The 15,306-nt window shown below is 44.1% G+C and overlaps 1 protein-coding gene across 1 annotated transcript in view; it reads right to left on the bottom strand.

Moving 5' to 3' along the window:
• The window catches only part of LOC134533632 (large ribosomal subunit protein uL1m), a 206,308-nt gene that overhangs the window by 23,172 nt on the left and 167,830 nt on the right, over positions 1-15,306 (bottom strand). Inside the window, exon 6 of the mRNA XM_063371130.1 lies at positions 1,875-1,993. Coding sequence (XP_063227200.1) covers positions 1,875-1,993 — 119 coding nt within the window. The remainder of the gene's footprint in view (positions 1-1,874; positions 1,994-15,306) is intronic.

Raw genomic sequence — 15,306 nt, forward strand, 5'->3', positions numbered from 1 at the left:
AAAAAAATTTGAGTAGAGACATCCTCCCCCTTTGGCTAATCACCGGCAACCCATAGTGTTAGTTCAACACATGTCACATTGTCACATATCTAACATCCGCTGCTGAGGTTTGGTCAAAAATGGTAGTGACACCGTAGGCACGGCTTTTCAACTAAGCTGTAAACAGTGCTCAAAAAGAAAAGTCATACACCACTCAAAAATGGCATAAGTAATGAAGTTCTTAGGCACAACCAGCGGTTTTTCAACTAAGCGCTTTTTAACTTGTTAGACAAACCAATAATTCCCAATAGCTTTCAAAATTTAACGAGTTTCTCACGATTTTCCAGATATTAAAAAAATTCCTGGCTAATTCAAGGTTTTCCGTTTTTCATGGTTGTGTGGCCACCCTGGGTTAAAAACTAAAATATAAAGAGCAAAAAATATTTTTTTTTGTTGGTTCATTCACATTCATTTGAAAGAGCCAGTTAAGTAAGTTATTCTGGAATAATTTAAACTATAAAATCAGTCAGAAGGTGTACAAAAATAAATTAATATAAATTACTAACCTTATATTTTTAATTTTATAAATGGTAAATTTAACACCTTAAGGATCATCTCAATAAGTCAAGTACTCTTAAGTAAGTATTTAAAATCAAATTTAGGCATATTTTATGTTTAAGCCCAAAAACCACTATAAAATAACACTGCTATCAGGAAATGTGAATGTACAAGGAAAATAAAAGTATTTAATTGTTTGGAACTCAGTCACTAATGTTCAAATTGCATAGGTCGTTATATATTAAAGTAGACGAAACCTCTGATAATTGTAACAGCCACCAATTATTAAACAATTGGTGGTTTTTGGGAACAATAAATTGCGGGTCAAATATCTCCAAAATGTCTAGGTTCAACGTAAGCCTGTCATATTTGCGAAACCTCTGTTCCAAATTTCATTAAAATGTACAGTAGTAAAAAAATTACTTAATAACAAACATCCAAACTTTGACATTTCTACATTTGTAAGATCACGTTTACTCTTTGTGCTATAAAATACATTTAATAAATAGGTAAAGACAGTAAAGACCTCCAAATAAAATTTAAATATTCTTGTACATAATTTATTCCTTTGATCAACATACATACTTTACTATGGAAAAAACAATATGCAAGTACAATATGTAAGGAGAAAGTTTTTCATCATTTAATAACATGGGTATTCAGTTTAAAGTTTACTATAAGCAATTGACCGATATTCCCAATTACTTGTATTTCTATAGTAATTATTGTCAAATATTACTTAAAAAAAAAAAAAAAAAAAAAAAAAAAAAAAAAAACAAAACAGATGCACATGAAAAAAATACAATTCATCCATTCAGTTGCATATTGATCTAATACTCTAATTTTTCTGAAGTTTAATGTTGTATTTGTTAATTGGTCAAAGGATTGATGTGTATTGAGCTATGAACAAATTTTATACACTATAATTTTATAAAGAAACAAACATTAAAAATATTGAATTACTGGAGATTTGCACTGTGATAATTTATAAAAGTATTGAATCAATTTTCTATTATCAATCTGTAAAAATAATGTATCGGTAAGTAGATTAGTATTGGTTTTTATACATAACTCTATTAAATTAGGTGATTTTGAATAATACAAAGAAAATAGTTCAATCAAAATAATTTGTACAATTTTTTTGTAGTACTGCTGTCTAAAAACTGCAATAATGTTGACGGAAAATGAAGAGACAAAATTTCACCTACTTTCCCCAACTACTCCTGTCACTATTTTACATTAACTTTTTTAAGAAAATCACTTTAAAATTATACCTAATTTGATACATTTACTTTCAAAAATGTAATTGATGCAAAGCTTAAAAAAAAGACTCTCACCTTGCCCACGACCACGTCAATCCAGCCGTACTCCGGGTTAGCCTCATGCTTGCCGCTGACGTATTCTATACCCGCTCGGAACCGGGACACCATTGAGCACAGGTCCTGCCCCAGGCTGCCTGCACACACACATGATCACTAGCTGGTGCAACAACAGTGTACACCAGTGAGCACAGGTCCTGCCCCAGGCTGCTAGCACACACACATGATCACTAGCTGGTGCAACAACAGTGTACACCAGATAGCACAGGTCCTGCCCCAGGCTGCTAGCACACACACATGATCACTAGCTGGTGCAACAACAGTGTACACCAGATAGCACAGGTCCTGCCCCAGGCTGCCTGCACACACACATGATCACTAGCTGGTGCAACAACAGTGTACACCAGATAGCACAGGTCCTGCCCCAGGCTGCTAGCACACACATATGATCACTAGCTGGTGCAACAACAGTGTACACCAGTGAGCACAGGTCCAGCCCCAGGCTGCTTGCTCACACACATGATCACTAGCTGGTGCAACAACAATGTACACCAGTGAGCACAGGTCCTGCCCCAGGTTGCCTGCACACACACATGATTACTAGCTGGTGCAACAACAGTGTACACCAGATAACACAGGTCCTGCCCCAAGCTGCCTGCACACACACATGACCACTAGCTGGTGCAACAACAATGTACACCAGATAGCACAGGTCCTCCCCAGGCTGCTTGCACACACACATGATCACTAGCTGATGCAACAACAGTGTACACCAGTGAGCACAGGTCCTGCCCCAGGCTGCTTGCTCAACAACATGATCACTAGCTGGTGCAACAACAGTGTACACCAGTGAGCACAGGTCCTGCCCCAGGTTGCCTGCACACACACATGATTACTAGCTGGTGCAAGAACAGTGTACACCAAATAACACAGGTCCTGCCCCAAGCTGCCTGCACACACACATGACCACTAGCTGGTGCAAAAACAGTGTACACCAGATAGCACAGGTCCTGCCCCAGGCTGCTTGCACACACACATGATCACTAGCTGGTGCAACAACAGTGTACACCAGTGAACCCAGGTCCTGCCCCAGGCTGCTTGCTCACACACATGATCACTAGCTGGTGCAACAACAGTGTACACCAGTGAGCACAGGTCCTGCCCCAGGCTGCTTGCTCACACACATGATCACTAGCTGGTGCAACAACAGTGTACACCAGTGAACCCAGGTCCTGCCCCAGGCTGCTTGCTCACACACATGATCACTAGCTGGTGCAACAACAGTGTACACCAGTGAGCACAGGTCCTGCCCCAGGCTGCTTTATCAAACACATGATCACTAGCTGGTGCAACAACAGTACACACCAGTGAGCACAGGTCCTGCCACAGGTTGCCTGCACACACACATTATCACTAGCTGGTGCAACAACAGTGTACACCAGTGAGCACAGGTCCTGACCCAAGCTGCCTGCACAAACACATGATCACTAGCTGGTGCAACAACAGTGTACACCAGTGAACCCAGGTCCTGACCCAGGCTGCCTGCACACACACATGATCACTAGCTGGTGCAACAGTGTACACCAGTGAACCCAGGTCCTGCCCCAGGCTGCTTGCACACACACATTATCACTAGCTGGTGCTACAACAGTGTACACCAGTGAGCACAGGTCCTGACCCAGGCTGCCTGCACACACACATGATCACAAGCTGGTGCAACAACAGTGTACACCAGTGAACCCAGGTCCTGACCCAGGCTGCCTGCACACACACATGATCACTAGCTGGTGCAACAGTGTACACCAGTGAACCCAGGTCCTGCCCCAGGCTGCTTGCTCAACAACATGATCACTAGCTGGTGCAACAACAGTGTACACCAGTGAGCACAGGTCCTGCCCCAGGCTGCTTGCTCACACACATGATCACTAGCTGGTGAAACAACAGTGTACACCAGTGAGCACAGGTCCTGCCCCAGGTTGCCTGCACACACACATGATTACTAGCTGGTGCAACAACAGTGTACACCAGATAACACAGGTCCTGCCCCAAGCTGCCTGCACACACACATGACCACTAGCTGGTGCAACAACAGTGTACACCAGATTGCACAGGTCCTACCCCAGGCTGCTTGCACACACACATGATCACTAGCTGGTGCAACAACAGTGTACACCAGATAGCACAGGTCCTGCCCCAGGCTGCTTGCTCACACACAAAATCACTAGCTGGTGCAACAACAGTGTACACCAGTGAGCCCAGGTCCTCCCCCAGGCTGCCTGCACACACACATGATCACTAGCTGGTGCAACAACAGTGTACACCAGTGAGCACAGGTAATGCCCCAGGCTGCCTGCACACACACAACACACACATGATCACTAGCTTGTGCAACAACAGTGAACACCAGTGAGCACAGATCCTGCCCCAGGCTGCCTGCACACACACAACACACACATTGTCACTAGCTGGTGCAACAACAGTGTACACCAGTGAGCACAGGTCCTGCCCCAAGCTGCTTGCTCACACACATGATCACTAGATGGTGCAACAACAGTGTACACCAGTGAGCCCAGGTCCGGCCCCAGGCTGCCTGCACACACACATGACCACTAGCTGGTGCAACAACAATGTACACCAGATAGCACAGGTCCTCTCCAGGCTGCTTGCACACACACATGATCACTAGCTGATGCAACAACAGTGTACACCAGTGAGCACAGGTCCTGCCCCAGGCTGCTTGCTCAACAACATGATCACTAGCTGGTGCAACAACAGTGTACACCAGTGAGCACAGGTCCTGCCCCAGGTTGCCTGCACACACACATGATTACTAGCTGGTGCAAGAACAGTGTACACCAAATAACACAGGTCCTGCCCCAAGCTGCCTGCACACACACATGACCACTAGCTGGTGCAAAAACAGTGTACACCAGATAGCACAGGTTTTGCCCCAGGCTGCTTGCACACACACATGATCACTAGCTGGTGCAACAACAGTGTACACCTGTGAACCCAGGTCCTGCCCCAGGCTGCTTGCTCACACACATGATCACTAGCTGGTGCAACAACAGTGTACACCAGTGAGCACAGGTCCTGCCCCAGGCTGCTTTATCAAACACATGATCACTAGCTGGTGCAACAACAGTACACACCAGTGAGCACAGGTCTGCCACAGGTTGCCTGCACACACACATGATCACTAGCTGGTGCAACAACAATGTACACCAGTGAGCACAGGTCCTGACCCAGGCTGCCTACACACACACATGATCACTAGCTGGTGCAACAACAGTGTACACCAGTGAACCCAGGTCCTGACCCAGGCTGCCTGCACACACACATGATCACTAGCTGGTGCAACAGTGTACACCAGTGAACCCAGGTCCTGCCCCAGGCTGCTTGCACACACACATGATCACTAGCTGGTGCTACAACAGTGTACACCAGTGAGCACAGGTCCTGACCCAGGCTGCCTGCACACACACATGATCACTAGCTGGTGCAACAACAGTGTACACCAGTGAACCCAGGTCCTGACCCAGGCTGCCTGCACACACACATGATCACTAGCTGGTGCAACAGTGTACACCAGTGAACCCAGGTCCTGCCCCAGGCTGCTTGCTCAACAACATGATCACTAGCTGGTGCAACAGTGTACACCAGTGAACCCAGGTCCTGCCCCAGGCTGATGGCTCACACACATGATCACTAGCTGGTGCAACAACAGTGTACACCAGTGAGCACAGGTCCTGCCCCAGGCTGCTTGCTCACACACATGATCACTAGCTGGTGAAACAACAGTGTACACCAGTGAGCACAGGTCCTGCCCCAGGTTGCCTGCACACACACATGATTACTAGCTGGTGCAACAACAGTGTACACCAGATAACACAGGTCCTGCCCCAAGCTGCCTGCACACACACATGACCACTAGCTGGTGCAACAACAGAGTACACCAGATTGCACAGGTCCTACCCCAGGCTGCTTGCACACACACATGATCACTAGCTGGTGCAACAACAGTGTACACCAGATAGCACAGGTCCTGCCCCAGGCTGCTTGCTCACACACAAAATCACTAGCTGGTGCAACAACAGTGTACACCAGTGAGCCCAGGTCCTCCCCCAGGCTGCCTGCACACACACAACACACACATTGTCACTAGCTGGTGCAACAACAGTGTACTCCAGTGTACAACAGTGAGCACAGGTCCTGCCCCAGGCTGCCTGCACACACACATGATCACTAGCTGGTGCAACAACACTGTACACCAGTGAGCGAAGGTTCTGCCCCAGGCTGCCTGCACACACACATGATCACTAGCTGGTGCAACAACAGTGTACACCAGTGAGCACAGGTCCTGCCCCAGGCTGCTTGCTCACACACATGATCACTAGATGGTGCAACAACAGTGTACACCAGTGAGCCCAGGTCCTGCCCCAGGCTTCCTGCACACACACAACACACACATGATCACTAGCTGGTGCAACAACAGTGTACACCCGTGAGCCCAGGTCCTGCCCCAGGCTGCCTGCACACACACATGATCACTAGCTGGTGCAACAACAGTGTACACCAGTGAGCACAGGTCCTGCCCCAGGCTGCATGCACACACACAACACACACATGATCACTAGCTGGTGCAACAACAGTGTACACCCGTGAGCCCAGGTCCTGCCCCAGGCTGCCTGCACACACACATGATCACTAGCTGGTGCAACAACAGTGTACACCAGAGAGCACAGGTCCTGCCCCAGGCTGCCTGCACACACACATGATCACTAGCTGGTGCAACAACAGTGTACACCAGTGAGCACAGGTCCTGCCCCAGGCTGCCTGCACACACACATTATCACTAGCTGGTGCAACAACAGTGTACACCAGTGAGCACAGATCCTGCCCCAGGCTGCCTGCACACACACATGATCACTAGCTGGTGCAACAACAGTGTACACCAGAGAGCTCAGGTCCTGCACCAGGCTGCCTGCACACACACATGATCACTAGCTGGTGCAACAACAGTGTACACCAGTGAGCACAGGTCCTGCCCCAGGCTGCCTGCACACACACATAATCACTAGCTGGTGCAACAACAGTGTACACCAGATAGCACAGGTCCTGCCCCAGGCTGCCTGCACACACACATTATCACTAGCTGGTGCAACAACAGTGTACATCAGTGAGCACAGATCCTGCCCCAGGCTGCCTGCACACACACATGATCACTAGCTGGTGCAACAACAGTGTACACCAGTGAGCACAGATCCTGCCCCAGGCTGCCTGCACACACACATGATCACTAGCTGGTGCAACAACAGTGTACACCAGAGAGCTCAGGTCCTGCACCAGGCTGCCTGCACACACACATGATCACTAGCTGGTGCAACAACAGTGTACACCAGTGAGCTCAGGTCCTACCCCAGGCTGCCTGCACACACACAAGATCACTAGCTGGTGAAACAACAGTGTACACCAAGGAGCACAGGTCCTGCCCCAGGCTGCCTGCACACACACATTATCACTAGCTGGTGCAACAACAGTGTACACCAGTGAGCACAGATCCTGCCCCAGGCTGCCTGCACACACACATGATCACTATCTGGTGCAACAACAGTGTACACCAGTGAGCCCAGGTCCTGCCCCAGGCTGCCTGCACACACACATGATCACTAGCTGGTGCAACAACAGTGTACACCAGTGAGCACAGGTCCTCCCCAGGCTGCCTGCACACACACATGATCACTAGCTGGTGCAACAACAGTGTACACCAGTGAGCACAGGTCCTGCCCCAGGCTGCCTGCACACACACATGATCACTAGCTGGTGCAACAACAGTGTACACCAGTGAGCACAGATCCTGCCCCAGGCTGCATGCACACACACAACACACACATGATCACTAGCTGGTGCAACAACAGTGTACACCCGTGAGCCCAGGTCCTGCCCCAGGCTGCCTGCACACACACATGATCACTAGCTGGTGCAACAACAGTGTACACCAGTGAGCACAGGTCCTGCCCCAGGCTGCATGCACACACACAACACACACATGATCACTAGCTGGTGCAACAACAGTGTACACCCGTGAGCCCAGGTCCTGCCCCAGGCTGCCTGCACACACACATGATCACTAGCTGGTGCAACAACAGTGTACACCAGAGAGCACAGGTCCTGCACCAGGCTGCCTGCACACACACATGATCACTAGCTGGTGCAACAACAGTGTACACCAGTGAGCACAGGTCCTGCCCCAGGCTGCCTGGACACACACAACACACACATTATCACTAGCTGGTGCAACAACAGTGTACACCCGTGAGCACAGGTCCTGCCCCAGGCTGCTTGCTCACACACATGATCACTATATGGTGCAACAACAGTGTACACCAGTGAGCGCAGGTCCTGCCCCAGGCTGCCTGCACACACACAACACACACATGATCACTAGCTGGTGCAACAACAGTGTACACCAGTGAGCACAGGTCCTCCCCAGGCTGCCTGCACACACACACAACACACACATGATCACTAGCTGGTGCAACAACAGTGTACACCCGTGAGCCCAGATCCTGCCCCAAGCTGTCTGCACACACATATGATCACTAGCTGGTGCAACAACAGTGTACACCAGTGAGCACAGGTCCTGCCCCAGGCTGCCTGCACACACATGATCACTAGCTGGTGCAACAACAGTGTACACCAGTGAGCACAGGTCCTGCCCCAGGCTGCCTGCACACACACAACACACACATGATCACTAGCTGGTGCATTAACAGTGTACACCAGATAGCACTGGTCCTGCCACAGGCTGCCTGCACACACACATGATCACTAGCTGGTGCAACAACAGTGTACACCAGTGAGCACAGGTCCTGCCCCAGGCTGCCTGCACACTGTGATATTACATGTCACATAATTGAATATTTTATTTTGTTTCTCCCAACCATAAATGATAATTCTTTGTAAAATATCATTTATATTAATTGCACTATGCAATACTGCTTCGAATTTATGATGTAAAGGAAAAAGACAATCTGTTGTTTGAAATTCGTTATTGTATGAAAATATTATTAATGGTAGAAGGTTGTATGATATCAGAAGTGTAATGAAAATGAATTACTGTTAATAAGACATTGAGGTTATAAGGTAAAACCTTATTAGAAATTCTCATTAATTTGTTTTACATTTTCGATGGTAATTATTAAGCTTCGACTTTATGCTATGCTTTTGATTATTTCATTAGCGCTGAGAAACTTTTGTAATCCATGGACAGTTCACAGCAATATCATTTAAAACATTTTATTTTCGCTCGTGCTATGGAAATAAGTTGGAGAGTTACATTTTTGGTTCGTACATAGTTACGATTAAAAACGTTCTAGGAAGGGAATCATGGAATTATTCGGATGTGACAGACATGAAATTCATAGTCTTGTGTAATTTTGGTTGTTTTACACCACTAATTGATGGAAATGATCCGCTGCTATGAGTTAATTAGCAAGCTGAACTCGTGGTGTTATAGTTGTGCTGATATTATTTTAATATAGCACCATTTCAAGACTTCTCAACATGGACTTTACTTTCGTCCCAGTAAGTAGCTGGAGGAAGTGGATATAAACTGTATATTGTTCGTACGCACTCCTATTTCTATGAAATATGCAACAGTTAAAAGTTATTGTACGTTGGAGTGATAATATTTCATGAACTGTGTTAAAAGTGCAAAGTTAAATGAAGAGGCACTATTTGCGTGACATGATATGTGTTAAGTGTATGAAATTGGTGGATGTACAATTATTTAGCGCATAGCTATAAGAAGAGGCGCTCTTATTCATCTGGGAATAGAATACGTCGCAAATGTTCCTGATTGCACGAGCCTGATCCACGCCCGAACCAAGACACGAAGGATCTGCATCCAGAGAACTGTCGAAGACCAAAAATGCGTTGGAATATATTGAAGTTTCCCTACGGAGGTGTTTAGATTGACTGCCTCTGTATCTCAAATTGCAAGAATTATTTGATCGGCAGCATTGTATGTTACAATGTTCAATTCAAGGTATTGTGACTTAGAATTTAAGTAAGTGTTCCATGTGTAGTACTTAGTTTAGTATTTTTTAGTGTTGGTAGCTAAGGCATTCAAGATATATATATAGCAGCATAACTGAGCATGCTAACAACTTTGAAATCACACTTGTTTTGCCTGCACTCATTAACATTACAGACCAGTGTTAAAGATAATTATTGCTTTGTCCTAAGAAACGCTCAGTGGTTCCTGTAGAATTTTAATAGAATCTCTTATTTATGATGCTATCTTTCAGAGCTAGAACCGAGTGCAACCAAGTTGGCTATAAAGTTTAGAGTCATTTGTTTTGCTCTAGTCAACTTATATATTTAATTGTATTTAACGTAGAGTCATACACGAGACTGCGAAGCAGTACTCGAACATACATTTTGAATGCCCGCAATTATGAGTTCTGTTTGTTTAAGGTGTTCGTAAAGAAGTTAAAACCAACATAATTTCTGTAGCTACTACGATTCTGTTCAGGAAGTTGTCACGTTGTAGGGTTTTGTTTTGGTTTTTCAACAAAATACATTTAACTTCAATTCAAGTAATTTATTATTTACGTAACCTGAGAATAGACAGATACTTGATAAGGTGTTCAGAATTAACTTTTACTATACGGCGCCCAAACTATAATTATTTGAATGAGTATATTTTAATTACCCATAATGCAGGTGTTGCTTAGTGAAGAGTAGAGTCTATTAGTGAATGGTGTATAAGTCTCAACACTCGCTCACTCACCTACACATTCAAGGTTGGGGTTATATACACACTCACACACAATGCATTCTTCACCACCCAATAGAAGGTAATGAATTGAAATATTATTCAAAAATACTGACTACATAATTAAATATGAATGCATATCAAGAAACTGTGAAATAAAATTATAGTTTGCTACGATGTGATATATGAAACTAGCTGGAACTCAAGATATGTTGAAGTTAGTCAACTAACTATGTTTTGAGAAGTTGAGCTACAAATACTTTTAATTAAAATTCGACGGGGAACTTCGAGAAGTAACTGATAAACTTTGAATTACACCAATTTAACTACGTTCTACAAGAGATGTTACTACAATTGTCTTTGAAGAGAAGTCGCCGCGATCGTCTGGAACAAGTCTGCAATGCAAAGAGCACGCCCGACGAGGACTGCTGCTGACTATTCCACTTTCTTCCATCGTGCTGTGAACTGTTTCAACTCCGCTTGTACTGCGACACATTCTATTGTACGTGACGTTTGAACAGCATCGTACAAAATCCTCAATATATCCTTTGATTAATTTATTGTCCAATTTTATGTATCATCGAATGGTATGTATGTACTCAACTCAGTGTATTGTGCATGTAAATGTTTACTTCGTAAGTGTTTATGCAATTTTGTGATATTCCAAATTCCATCTCCACACATTGTTATTATTCCTTCCCATATTACTTAATAGTTACTTGTCTTGAACTAACGTAAATTGCCTTGTTGAATGCAATGCCAATCTTCAGTTCATTTCTGTACTAACTAAAAGCCTATTAGAGTACCCTAGAGAGAAAGATTCTTGCCATTGCTTTACTCACACTGAGCTTAGTCAGAATAATATTGTTTGATTTAATTATATGATATATATCTATTAACCTACTCATTTGTATCACTAACTGAAACTGGCTAATCTCCACCGATGGAAATCGGAATATCAAATCATATATTAGTATTATCTTAAAAGGTTATGTAAATAAGCATTTATGTGTTAAGATATTGCTGATCGACTATGATGCAGGAATTAGTATTCATATTTTTGTAATGAAACCTGGTCAGATAGTTGTTAAAAAAAAATAGATCTGACAAAGTTAATATTTAGATTTCATGACAGATTTGGCTGGACAGGTCAGTGATTAACAGTTTATGAAGGTTAATTGGCGCCCTAGAATCCGGAAGTAATTTATTACCCTATACTCAAATTTAAATATTCAGAGTACATTTAAATATTGCATTAAACCGACCAAGTATATGTTAGAAGTAGGTGTTGGTTTCGATGTGTTTTGACTTTTCAACTTTAATACGAATCGATAGCAAAGCGAAGGTGCGGAGTAACATAACACACACATGATCACTAGCTGGTGCAACAACAGTGTACACCAGTGAGCACTGGTCCTGCCCCAGGCTGCCTGCACACACACATGATCACTAGCTGGTGCAACAACAGTGTACACCAGTGTACACCAGTGAGCACAGGTCCTGCCCCAGGCTGCCTGCACACACACATGATCACTAGCTGGTGCAACAACAGTGTACACCAGTGAGCACTGGTCCTGCCCCAGGCTGCCTGCACACACACATGATCACTAGCTGGTGCAACAACAGTGTACACCAGTGTACACCAGTGAGCACAGGTCCTGCCCCAGGCTGCCTGCACACACACATGATCACTAGCTGGTGCAACAACAGTGTACACCAGTGTACACCAGTGAGCACAGGTCCTGCCCCAGGCTGCCTGCACACACACATGATCTCTGGCTGGTTAAACAATAGTGTACATGAATGACAGATTATATGGCATGACAGGAGAGGCATAGAGAGGCACTGTTATGGTAACTGCCCTGCATGATGACAAACACTATCACAATCTGCACAGTAGGCTAATAAGGTACTCATACTAAGCTCTAGTAACATGCAACATGCAAGCTGTCCAGCAGACAGCACCCACCCACGGTAGCAAGTGGCCATGCGCTTCACAGCCAAGGTTAAAAAAGAATACTTACAACAGCAATGAACATTTTTATGCAAATACAAGGTTACTCAATTGTAAGATGATATCAACACTTTAACTTTTAATCAGGAAAATATTACTGTTGAATCTAATGATGTGAGAATTGAATGAAAAATTACTTTTACATCCATAAAGCTAATTTGTAAAGATATTAACACAATACAATTTTAAGTGAAGCCTGGTGAGTATTGTTAAAAAAATGCAGTTTTAGCTGGTTGCAGAGGACCTGGTTTGACTTCTTCAAACTGTGTGCGCTGGCCTGTGTAAGGTTTGTCCAGACAAGAGACTGTTTTGTGATGTAGGGCAAGGTTGCCTTATTCCGTAATATCCCTAACTCCGTGATAATTTTTGTTTTCCTACTCTGGGTCGAGTGGGTAGTAGCACGTAGTTCCATGAACAAGCAACAGATAGCGCGGGATGTTTTCTTTGGAAGATATGCGATGGCACTGCGTTCGCGCGGTTTTTTGGTCAGACAGTGCACAGTTGTTTTGAGAGTGAGTGTTTTACAGTTGTTTTTTTCATCTTTCGCACACCAGCTGAGTTATCAGTTTTTTTTAATAAGGTAAGTCCATTGGTATTTACATTATTCTTACACTGCTTTTTTCGGCAATGTGAGAGTGTATTTTATGTCAGTCAGTTTTTACAAATGAGCTGGTCTAAAAAAGTGTATGTGCTTTCCCGTTTCACGTTTTTTTTTTCGTTTTGTGTGCACTTCACTTGATGGCAACAACCAACATCAAGGGTTCGTGTATTAATATTTTTGTTGAAAACTTCTTAATGAAGGCTGTATTTTATTCTTGACCATGTGTAGCTGATCCCTATTAAGATAAAAAATATTTTCATAGGATATTCACAAATTAAATAGGCTTGGAACTGTAAGTTGAAGGTCCATTACAGGCATGTTTAGGGACATCAAAATGAGTGTTTGATTTTTTTACTTATTTAAATTAGTAGATAACGTTTGTTTGTTGGTTGATTTGTTTATTTCAATGGTTCCGTTGAAAATGGGCAAAGAGAAAAATAAAACTTGTTCCGGTGGAAGAAGGCCTAATAAGCACTACGACAAACAAGTCATGGAACAAGCTGTAAGGAAAGTTCTTCTTGAACAGTGGACTGTCTACAAGGCGGCCAAACATGTTAAAGTGCCGTGGTCAACTTTGAAAGAAAATGTTGTGAGAGCTAGTGAACATTTTAATGAAGTTGGTGATTTTAATTTCGAAGTTGCGAAAGTTGGTAGACCCATTGCACTTGGACTTGACATAGAATGCAAACTTGCCAAATATGTGATACAGATGCAGGAACTAGGATTTGGATTGACTGTTCTACAAGTCAGGAAACTATCATACGACCTAGCCAAAAAATATGGGTCAGCAGATAGATTTAATGTAGAGAAAGGAGCTGCAGGCAAAAAATGGTACCGAGGGTTTCGTGAAAGATTCAATTTAACTCTCAGGCGACCTGAAAACTTGTCCCGGTATCGTGCATCATGTGCCAATCCTGTTTTACTACAGGAGTTTTATAGCTGTTTAGAAAAATTGCTGCTTGAACATGACCTTTTAGATTCCCCTCACAGAATTTGGAACTGTGATGAAACTGGACTCATGTTTGTAATTTCTGGCTTAAATGTCGTAACTAGTGTTGGAAAGAAATATATTTACAGACGTGTCTATGCTGAGAGAGGCACAACTACCACAATTTTGTGTTGTGCTAGTGCAGCAGGTAAAAGTGGTCCATTTATGGTCATATTCAAAGGTGTCCAGAACATTCCTGCATTAAAAGATGGTGCTCATATTGATGCTACAGTTGCAGTTTCTCCCAAAGACTGGATCACCAGCGAGCTCTTCCTGCAATGGTTGAAAGTCTTCATCTTATCTGTGCCTCCACCTAGACCTGTCCTTTTACTCATGGACTCTCATGCATCACACATATCACCAGAGGTTTTCCTAGTGGCTGAAGAGAATCAGATAATCATACTCACATTTCCGTCCCACACTACACATTTACTGCAACCATTGGATGTCGCTGTCTTTGGTTCCTTAAAAGCAGCATGGAGGGATGAACTCGATAAATGTATGCGAAGAAATCCAGGTAAATCTCCCAGTCGGTATGACTTCCATTCTCTATTGAATCCATCATACGAAAAGAGTTTTACGCCACAAATTATCCAAGCTGGTTTCCGTAAAACCGGGGTATTCCCATTTAACAGAGATGACATTGCTCCTGAGGCAACAGCTCCTGCTATTGTTTCCAACAGAAATTGTGGAGAAGAAGTAGGACAGCTTGTTTCAGATGAGTCTCTATTGATCTTCCCAACCTACGAGACACCAAGTTTGCGCACACCTTCCAGGAAATCGCAGTCTGCCAAAGTTTACACAGTTTCACCAACATTGAAATCTGATGCTGGTCCATCACGCAGCCATGACACCAGTCCATCATGTAGTAAAGTTGCCAGAAGAAGCCTTCGCAAGAAGAATCAGGGCCCCAAAAATAAATCCACAATGCTATCTGTTGACAGTGACGATAATTCATTGTGTTCTATCTGTGGACATAGTTATGAATACAATGTAAAAAACAACACAGGTTTTAAGTGGATTCAGTGTTGTTTTTGTCTGCAATGGTACCACTATGAGTGCGAT

The sequence above is a fragment of the Bacillus rossius genome, chromosome 7 (assembly GCF_032445375.1).
Source record: "Bacillus rossius redtenbacheri isolate Brsri chromosome 7, Brsri_v3, whole genome shotgun sequence".
NCBI classification, from domain to species: Eukaryota; Metazoa; Arthropoda; class Insecta; order Phasmatodea; family Bacillidae; genus Bacillus; species Bacillus rossius.